General features: G+C 22.1%; 1 protein-coding gene across 3 annotated transcripts in view; it reads right to left on the bottom strand.

Annotated features, from left to right (window-relative positions):
- Positions 1-11045, bottom strand: part of LOC117168143 (adenosine kinase 2-like) — a 72968-nt gene that overhangs the window by 28868 nt on the left and 33055 nt on the right. For 2 of the 3 annotated variants that reach the window (XM_033353572.1, XM_033353567.1), the window contains one exon: positions 5293-5419. The exons of the other annotated variant lie outside the window; for it this stretch is intronic. In XM_033353572.1, the coding sequence (XP_033209463.1) occupies positions 5293-5419 (127 nt within the window). The remainder of the gene's footprint in view (positions 1-5292; positions 5420-11045) is intronic. 3 annotated transcript variants of the gene reach the window in all.

The raw sequence follows: 11045 nt of genomic DNA, 5'->3' as shown, positions 1-11045 counted from the left end.
ACTCGGGATACTTATAAGATACTACCATGATTTTTTCAGATTTTTTGGTCCAAAAATAAATTAGGCCAAAAACCGGCCTTACCGACCCTCCCCCTTTGGTTGAAATGCACGTATTTTATTATTATTAATCTTTTTAGGTAAAAAATTTGAATTTTTTTGTGGAAAAATTTTCTTATTTGACATAAATTTAATATTTTTGGTTAAAAATTCATCTGTTTGATAATAATTGAACTAATTTATTAAAAGTCCAACTATTGGGTTAAAAATGATTTTGTTGTTTTGGGACATTCATTATTTTTGTTAAAAATTAAACTATTTTCTTGAAAATTCGTTTTTTTTATGTTTAAAATTATTATTGGTTATAAATTAATTTCTTCGGTCGACAATTTAACTATTAGGTTGAAATTCGTTTACAATTAAAAATTTTAGTTTAAAATTAACATTTTTTGATAAAAAATGAATATTTTTGGTGGGAAATTAATTTTTTTGATTGAAAATTAGTTACTTTTTGTTAAAAAAAAAACTATTTCACCTTTTTTTGTTGAAAATTCATTTTGTTCAGTCCTTTAAAAATCCAAAATTTGGTTGAAATGCACGAATTTTATCAAAACTAATCTTTTTAAGCAGAAAATTAGTTGTTTTTTTGTTGAAAATTCATCTCATTGATTGCAAATTGTTTTTTTTAAATTGAAAATTAATTTTTTAACTGAAAATTTAACTACTCTTTTTGTGGAGAATTCATCTTTTTTGAAAGAAATTTAATCTTCTTTGTTAAAACTTTTATCTGTATTTTGATGAAAAAATCTTTTTGTTGTTGAACATTCATTATTTTAGTTAAAAATTGAAGTATTTTCTTAAAAATGAGTTTTTTTGTTCAAAAATTAATTTCGTCAGTCGAACATTGAATTATTAAGATGAAATTCGTTTACAATTTTTAATTTTAGTTTATAATTAACATTTTTTGATAAAAAATTAATATTTTTGGTAGAAAATTCATTTCTTTGATTGAAAATTAGTTTCGTTTTGTTAAAAAATATTTTCTTAAACTGCAAATTGAATTTTTTCATTGTTTGCCGAAAATGGATCTTTTTTATAGAAATATAATCCTCTTACTTGAAAATTCATCTATTTGGTTGACAATATAACTATTTTGTTGAAAATTCAAGTAAAGGGTTAAAAATTAATTTTTGTTGTTCAAGATTCATTAGTTTAGTCAAAAATTAAACTATTTTCATAAAAATTAGTTTTTTTGTTGTTGAAAATTCATCTTTTGGGATCAAAATTCCTTTTATTTTGGTTGGGAGATTCATTATTTTACTTAAAAATTAGCTTCTTTTCTTAAAAATGTAACTATTTGAGAATTTCTGCATTTACTTGAAATTTTTTTTTTTAAGGTAAAATATTAATATTCTTGGTGACTATTTTACCATTTTTTGTTGAAAATTCATTTCCTTGTTTGAAAAAATTCAACTTAAGGTTGAAAATTTATTTTTAAAATCCAATATTTGGTTAAAATTAATTATTTTGGTTCATAATTCATCTCATTGATTGCAAATTAGTTTTTTAACTTAAAGTTTAAGTATTCACTTTTTTGTGGAAAATTTTTCTTATTTGACAGAAATTTAATCTTTTTGGTTAAAATTCGTCAGTTTGATGATAAATGAATTATTTTGTTGAAAATTCAACTATTGTGTTACAAATTCTTTTTGTTGTTGAAAATTCATTATTTCAGTTAAACATTAAACTATTTTCTCAAAAATTCGTTTTTTTCTTTGTTTGTTTAAAAATTAATTTCTTCGGTCGAAAATTGAACTATTAGGTTAAAATTTCTTGAAAATTTAAAATTTTAGTTTATAATCAACATTTTTTGATAGAAAATTAACATTTTTGATTTGAAATTTCATTTCTTTAATTGAAAATTAGTTTCTTCTTGTTAACAAATATATTTTTTTAAACTGAAAATTGAACTATTCCATTGTTTGGTTTAAAATTTATCTTCTTCAGCTGAAGATTAATTTTTTTAAATTATTCTTTTGCGGTAGAAACTTTATTTTCATAAGATTTACCTCTTAGGTTGAAAAATCTTTTAAATATTTAAAATCTGGTTGAAAATTCATGTATTTTGGTAAAAATGAATCGTTTTGGTTAAAAATTAATTTTTTTAAACAAAAAATGTAAGTATTCTATTTTTTTCGAAAATTTATATTTTTTTATAGACGTTTAATCTTCTTGATTAAAAATTTATTTATTTTGTTTGAAAATGTATATATTTTGTTAACAATTTGTCTCTTTTGTTAGAAAATTCATGTTTAGAGTTAAAAATTCATCTCTTTGATTAAAAATTAGTTTTTTTGATTGAAAATTATTTTTTTTAACTGAAAATTTAACTTTTCCTTTTTTTGTTGAATACTGATACAGTTTTTATAAAAATTTAATCTTATTGGTGGAAAATTCATCTGTTTGATTAAAAATATAAACTATTTTGTTGAAAAATCAAGTATTGGGTTAAAAATTAATCTTTGATGTACTAGATTCATTATTTTATTTTAAAATGAAATTATGTTCTTGAGAATTCGTTTTTTTTTTGTTGAAAGTGATTTTTTGTTAAAAATTAATTTCTGCGTACAAAAATATATTAGGTCAAAATTTCTTTCAAAATTTGAAATTTTGTGTTTCATGGTAGAATATTAATATTCTTGATGACTAGTTCACCTTTTTTGTTTAAAATTAATTTCTTTGGTTGAAAAATTCAACTTATAGGTTGAAAATTCCTTTGACAGAAAAATTCATGTATTTAGTAAAAATGAATCTTTTTCGGTAAAACATTAATCTTTTTGGTTTAAAATTTATCTCTTTGATTTAAAATTAGTTTTTTTTTAAAATTAAAAATGAATTTTTTTAACTGAAAATTTAACTTTTTCCTTTTTTATTGAATATTTATCATTTTTTATAGAAACGTAACCTTCTTGGTTTTTGAAAATTCATCTGTTTGGTTAAAAAAATTTACTATTTTGATAAAAATTGTTTTTTTCTGGTAAAAAATAAAAAATTTGGTTGAAAACTCTTCTTTTATTAAAGATTCATTATTTTAGTAAAAAAATGTTTTTGTTTAAAAATTTAACTATTTTGTAGAAAATTCGTTAGCTTTTGTTAAAATTTTTTAACTGCAAATTTAGTTATCTATGTTATATTTAAAGTTTACCTTTCTTACTGAAAAATGCAGCTATTTTAATGAAGATTGTCATTTTTTACTTATGTCAAATACAAATTTTAATTAAAATTAACAAACCTAAAATTGTTATCACTTATTATGCACGAAATTCTGATAAAGAATAATTTAAACAAAATAATATTTTCGTAATTTATGGCTTATTAATCAGTTGCATTTTTAAATAAAAAATATAACCTTTTTACTAAAAGAGGTGAATTTTCTGCAAAAAAAAAACGAAATTTTAACAAAATATTTGCATTTTTAACAAGCAGTTTAATTCTTAATCCGAAAATATGCATTTTCAATAACATAAGATCATTTTTAATCAAGCAATTTAATTTTCTACCAAAAATGGAATAGTTCAATTTTCATTTAAAAAAAAAATATCAACAAAGAAAAACAAATAATTTCAAAAAATCATTCAAACCTTCAAATAAACAATTAGCAGTCGACTGGAATGGTTAAATACAAAATTTTGAATTAAAATTCAACCAAATAGTTGAATGTTTAATCAAAGAAATCAATTTTTTACAAAAAAAAACGAATTTTCAACAAAATAGTTTTAATTTTTCAAACGAAAATATGAATTTTTAACCAAAGAGTTCAATTTTCAATCCGAAAACATAAATAAAAAAATATTTTTAACTATGTATTTAGTTGCATTTTTTTATGAAAAAGATGATTTTTTAAACAAAAATATTAACTTACAAACGTAAAAAGACGAAATTTTAACAAATTACATGAATTCTCAACAAAATGGTTAATTTTCTAACAAAAATGGAAGTTAAATTTTCAGTTCCAAAAATGGTGAAATTTTCATTTAAAAGAGAATAATTTTATACAAAATAGTTTAAATTTTAAATCCGATCGTATGAATTTTGTTATTCTTAACAAAAAAGTTCATTTCAAATCATGAAAGATGAATATTCGAATTTTTAACAAAACAGTTTAATTTTCAATTAAAAAATATGAATTTAAAGTATAGATATATATTTTTAAACATGTATGCAGTTGAATTTTCTACCAAAAAGATGCATTTCTCATGCAAAATATTAATTTTCTACAAACAAAAAAAGGAAAATTTTTAACCAAATACATGAATTTTAAACTAAAAAAATATTATTTTCAACCAAATAGTAGATGAATTTTCTACAAAAATAGATCAATATTCTAATAAGGGACCAACTTTTCTTTGAAAATTTTAAAAATAATTCTAATTTGTCCTCCTAATTTTTCTCGTACCACAATTTTTGAAATTTCTTGAAAGGTTTGTCTGAAATTAATTTTTCAAACTAAAAAATCATTTCTAATTTTACCAGAAATCTTTAAAAAAAAAACAATTATTTTTTTCTTAAAACGTTTAAACACTCACATTTTCTAAAAATTTAAATTTGATTTCCGGTTAATTACCAGAGTTTTATTTTAATTAACGGGTTTCCATAATAAAACTGAGAAAAATTGAGGTTGAAATAAAAATAGTAAAATCTGAAGGAAAAAAAAACTTATAAATACGATTCCAAATTTTAATATAATCCAATATTGTCACTGAAAAAATTTAATTTCTTTTTGTATTCATCTTCAATAGAAGAACCGCAAATAAATATCAATTTTACAAAATTTAAATTAGAATTCTTGACATGATAATTTTATTTTATTTATATTACATTAACTTGCTCCGTTTTGTTCTTTGATCGGTTACCTAACCTAAAATATTTCGAAGCAATTTGTATTTTCATTCAACTTAACTCATTTTATTTTACTTATTCACAAGCGTTCACTGAAAATTAATTTTTCTCATTGTTAATGAATTAAATTCATAATTGAAAGAAAAAACCAACAAAACCGCGAGGTGACATAACCTAATATAAAAAAATATCTCTACGCACTTCGAAAAATTGTTGACGTAGCATAAGCAATTAAAAACTGAAGGTTGCGTAAATAAAATTGCATTCACAACAATGGAAATTTCATTTATGAAAAAGCAACAAATAAGGCTTTTAAAAAATGGTAAGTATAAAATGTAAAACTTCGGAGTCCAGTAAATGGAATTAAATTTTAATTAAAAGGAAAAATGAAAATACCTCAAGTTTTCTGCCATTTTTCCGCTTTTTTGTGAATTTCCAACAGATGAAAACTTAAAAACACAATCTCGACGAGCACTGCCAATCGACTGCGGAGAAAACGGAAGCGGCCGATGCGAACAAAACGCTAGACGAAAAATTTCAGCCAATGGCAGAGTGTCAGATGAATCGCAAAATATATTTTAAAAAGATAAAAAAAACATTATACATCAGAGCTACATTTATTAAAACTTATTGTTCCTAAAAAAAAAAGAATTCTGCTCTTTTGACATTTTTTCAAGAGTATGCTTGCAATTAAGGGCGCTGGAACCAGAGGAACTAACCTCAAAATCTAATAGCGCCCAATTATAATATTTAAAAAAAAGGGAGGGGGGGGGTATTATTGACCCGATTACGTAAAAATTTTAATTTATAAATTTTCCGCACCCTCAACCCTGTATATCAAAATTTCCAAACAAATAAAATTAATTTATCATAAAATTTATTTCTAAATATTTCTAAAGATTGTTGATAGAAGAGAAAATTTAAATTGTAAACGATTGTTTAATAATCGGAAGATCGCTACCATACTATTATTTGTAAATTTTCTTTACATTTTTAGAAATCAGAAAAATGACATTATGGACAAAAACTTATTTCGAATTCGAAAAAAATTTAGAAGCTTTTCCTTAGTTTTGAGATTAAATTTTCTAACAGATTTCTGGAAAATTTTTAAATGGTTGCAGCTTTATTCTAAAAGAATAATTTCAAGTTATTAAGATTTCAAAATGTGCGGAAAAGGAATATGTAAAAGATTTTAAAGCAAAATTTTGCAATATTATATAATTTTAGTAAAAACTTGAGTAAGTTTAAGAGATATTCAGAAGTTTTGAAACGAAATTTCTAGGAAAAATTAAAATAATATTTTCATTCGAAAAATTAATTTTCACAGATTTAAGGAAATATGAAACATTTAAAAAATGATCAAACAAGAATCTGAAAGATTTTGTTACCATTCTTTCAATTTTGCAGAATTTAAGAAAGAATCAGGACAAATTTGAATAAAAAATAAGTTTCTTATTATTCGCGTGGAAATTTTTAATAACGATTTTGTACTATATTTTAAAAGAAAATTGAAAAAGATAACGAGACAGTACTGTTTCCTACAATTTTTTTAAAGTGTGAACAATTTTGTAATTTTGCAACATTATATAATTTTAAAAAATTGAATACGTTTAAAGGATATTCAGAAGTTTTGAAACGATCCAAAAATGATTAAAACTTGCACAGATTTTTAAAAGAATTTTCAATTTTTTAAGGTTCACGGAAATGGGAAAATTTGTTTCAGATTTCAAAAAATTTGAAACATTTCAAAAATGGTTAAAGAAGAATCTGAAAGATTTTGAGACCTTTTTTTAATCTTGCAGAATTTGAAAAAGAATCAGGAAAATCTGAATAATTTATAAATTTCATAATATTCGTGTGAACATTTTTAATAATTACTTAATTTTTTCCAATAATTTTTAAAAATAGTCTGAAGATTTTAAAGTAAAATTTTACAATATTTGATCATTTTAGAAAAAATTCGAGTAAGTTGAAAAGATATTTAGAAGTTTTGAAGACTAAAAAATAACAAACTTTTACAGAATTTTATAAGGTTTCACAAAAATAAAAAAGTTCCTATAGGAAAAATTAAAATATTTTATTTCAAAAAATTAGTTTGAAGAGATTATTTAAAAAGATTTCAAAATTTTTCCAAGAAAAGTCTGAAAGTTTTTGGATAATTTTTTCAATTTTGCAGATTAAAAAAAAATGCAGAAAAAAATTATATATTTTTTAAAAATTAGAAGGTTGATATCTGACAAGATTAAAAAAAGAATTTTTTTAATATTCGTGTGAAAATTTAAAATGATTTTTTTAAATGTATATCAAACGATTTCCTAAAATATCAAAAATGAAAGAATTTAAAATTTTAAAAGATTTCAAAAAATGTAAATTTTGTAAGATTTCCAAAATGAACTTTAGAAGCTTTAAAAGAATTTCGAAAGGTTTTAAGAGAATAAATGAATGTTCTTAAAATTCCTGGGAAAATTTATAAGATAAGGCAATTTTTTACATTTTGTACCTATATTACACCTTGGTCAACACTATAACATCTTATATATTCTTACATTTTCAATGATTTTTCTAAATATTAAGAAAAATCCGAATAAGTTAAAAATATTTTTTCGGAACTTAGGATATTTTAAATCGATTAGATATATTTGAAAAGTGATGAAATATTTCTTGATTTGTTTAAGACTAATCTTAGAAATCTTTTAGAAAGATTCTAATTTTCCTAACATTTTATAAAATCCTATAGAATAAAAAAAACTATAAAAGCTTCGATTTTTTTAAGCATCTGAAATATTTAAAAATCTTTTTTAATTTTCTCAAGAATCTTGAAAAAATTACATTTATATAAATTTGAAAACAAACTGATTATACTTTTTGGCTTGTTCTCAATTCTCATAATTTAATTTCAACTCAAATTTTGCATTCTATACGTCATGCACAAAAAATTCTAAACTGGTGAATTTAAAACATCAAGTAATTTAAATATTTGTATGATTATAAAAATATTGGAGAAGCATTTAGTGTCGCATCAAAATTTTGCTTAATTTATTTCTTAGTTAAAAATTTGTCTTTTTGGTTGAAAACTACTATTTTTTTCTCAATTTTTAATCAGTTTGTTGAAAATTTGCGTTTTTTAGTTGCACTCAACTATTTTTGTTTTCAGATTTATTAGATTTTTAAAAAAATAACTATTACATTTCTTCGTTGAGAATTGAACTGCTTTGTTGAAACTGGAAATACTTTGTTAAAAATGCATTTTTGTTATTGATTTATCATTTTCATTAAAACCTCCCCTTTTTAAGTTAAAAGTTTATAAATTCTTTTTTAATAGCTTGAAAATTAATTTTCAAACTAACAATTTAGCTATTCTACTTTTGGTTGAACATTTATCCTTTTAAGTTGAAAATTCATGTATTTTGTTGATAATTAATTTTATTGGTTAAAAATTTAATTACAGTGAAACACTTGTATAGCGCTGATTTTGGGGCTGACGGTGGGTGGGAACTAACTCATCATAGTCCGCTCCGCTTTTGTTTGTTCACGCCTGAGTGACAGCCGCAGACCCCACGCAGTTCATATTATACCCTCCTAAGGGGCGGCGTCAATTCTTAGAAGGGCTATAAAAGGGAGGCATATTGAAGGGTTTCTCTATATCTTGATCAAAATTAATATATTTTTTTTAATGAAAATATAACTCATTTTTTGTAGAATATTGATATTTTTTGTTAAAACTTCCGTCTCTTTTAAAATTAATCTTTACAGTTGATAATTCACTTCTTTAGTTAAAAATTTAACTATTTTGTTCAAAACTCTTTTTTTTTTAACTGAACTATTTTGTTAAGAATTCGTTTTTTGAAATGTTTTAAATGAAAATATAACTATTCAAATTTTGGTAAACGAAAAAAACTTTTAAACTGAAAATTCATTTATTTTGTCCAAAATTCGTATTTTTTAAAAATTAATATTTACCGTTGATAAATAATTTCTTTGATATAAAATTTAACACTTAAATTTTTTTTAAATTTATCTGCTATATCATCAGAGATTGTACCTTACCGACAGTAGATCAACCCTCCAAACCATGAAGGCAGAAAATCTACACAATATCGATCAAGTTAAGAATCTTCAATGATAAAAAATGCTTAACGTCTTAATAAGACTAGATGGAAAATAATATTTTTAAATTAAAATTATTTCTTGAAAAAAGATCCTACTCCATCTTCACTCCCAATGGAGTGAAGATGGAGTAGGATCAAGAAATAATTTTAATTAAAAAATTTAACACTGTTCTAAACTTTTTTTTTGTGCTAATGGCTGGACGATTTTGTTTAAAATTAACTTTTCTGAATGAAAATATCCCACTCTGGTAGAAACTTGATATTTTTTAAATTAAAAATTAGTTTTTTACAAAAATTAATTTTTATGGTTGATAATTAATTTCCTTCGTTAAACGTTTACTAATTTGTTAAGAATTAATTTTTTTAAATCAAAATATAACTCCCAATTTTTGTATTAATATTTATAGTAGATCATTCATTTCTTTGGTTAAAAATGTAATTACTTTGTTCAAAACACGTTTTTTTATGTCTGAAAATCTGAACTTATGTGTTGTAAAAATTGATCTTTTTTTAACTTATAATTCATTGTTAAAAACTAGATTAAAAAAAAATTAATCTTTAGGGTTGAACATTAATTTCATTGATTAAAAATTTAACTATTTTGTTTAAAACACGTTTTTTGTTGTTGTGGAAAACTGAACTATTTTGTTAAAAAGTAGTTTTTTTTTTTATAAAATCATATATATTTTAAAACGCAAACATTACTAATCCGTTTTTGATAAAAAATGGACCTTTTATTAGTTGAAATTTCACGTATTTTGTTAAAAAATCGTATTTGTTCAAAATCAATCTTTATGGTTGATAATGCATGTCTTTGGTCAAAAATTTAATTATTTTGATAAAAATTTTTTATTTGAAATCTTGTAAAATATCTTAAAACCTTCAAAATCCTTTTGAACTTTGCAAGTACCACAGAAATTAAAAACTAGACCTACATTTTTTGTTCGCAATCCTCGAAAATCTACATTTTTTCAATTAAAAAAAAAAAAGCTGTACTAATTTTAAATTACTTTTGAATATTTTTAAAGCTATAAATATCGTTTAAACTGACTCGTTTTTTTTCTCTAAAACTTTACAATCTTAGCAAATAAAAAAAATATTGTTCTAAAATATTTTATATTAATTTTAGAAAATTTAGGAAATTGTTAGAAATTTTCTCATGAATTTTAAGATTTTTGTTTTGCTCTTAAAATATTTCAAGGTAAATTGTCAATCGAAATTTCAATATTTACGTTTCAAGTTAAAAAATCAATGTTAAACCTAAAGACAAATTTTCAATTTAAAAGATCATTTTTCAAATCAAAAATTAAATATTTAAATTTTTCGTCAAAAAATGAACTTTTAAACTAAAATTATTCAGTATTTAACTGGAATAATAGTTTCATTTTCAGTTAAAAAACAAAACAATAGTTTTCAACTAAAACAGAAACAAATTTTAACAAAATAGTTATTTTTTTTTTAGAAAAAAATTCAGTTTCTTCCAAAGAAATAAATTTTTAAGTAAAACGATGAAACTTCAACAAAAACAATTAATTTTTGGCAAAAGAGCTTAACTTTCAACCGAGTGTTTTAATTTCAAAGTTAAAAAATAAATGTTCAACTAAAATGATAAATATTCAACTGAAATCCTTGCATTTTTAAACAAAAAGAGGAATTTTTAACCTATGAAATGAACTTTCAAAGAAAAGGATAGTTTTATACAAAAAAAAAAACTAGATTTTTATCAAGAAAATTCGTGATTTTGTAACATAATTAAATTTTCTAGGGTGAGTGACCCAGTGAATGAACACTTAAGGAAATAACTGATTACAACTACAAAACTTTTGAAAATAGAAAACACCAATGAATGAACACTATAATCAGTACAAATTAGAATTAGGATTTCGCTATAAAATTACATGGGTACATTACAAAATGAGCAATTAAGGGCATGTGACGCAGCTAAATACCTATATTACCGACCACAGTTTTTCAGTTCACTGAATGTTTTTTTGAACCTAAGAACTTTTTTTGTAAGTAAAATATCGAGCTGAAACTTCG

Source organism: Belonocnema kinseyi, chromosome 1, assembly GCF_010883055.1.
Source record: "Belonocnema kinseyi isolate 2016_QV_RU_SX_M_011 chromosome 1, B_treatae_v1, whole genome shotgun sequence".
Taxonomy (NCBI): domain Eukaryota; kingdom Metazoa; phylum Arthropoda; class Insecta; order Hymenoptera; family Cynipidae; genus Belonocnema; species Belonocnema kinseyi.
Note: the sequence above shows the minus strand (reverse complement) of the source record. Positions and strands in the feature narration are given on the sequence as shown.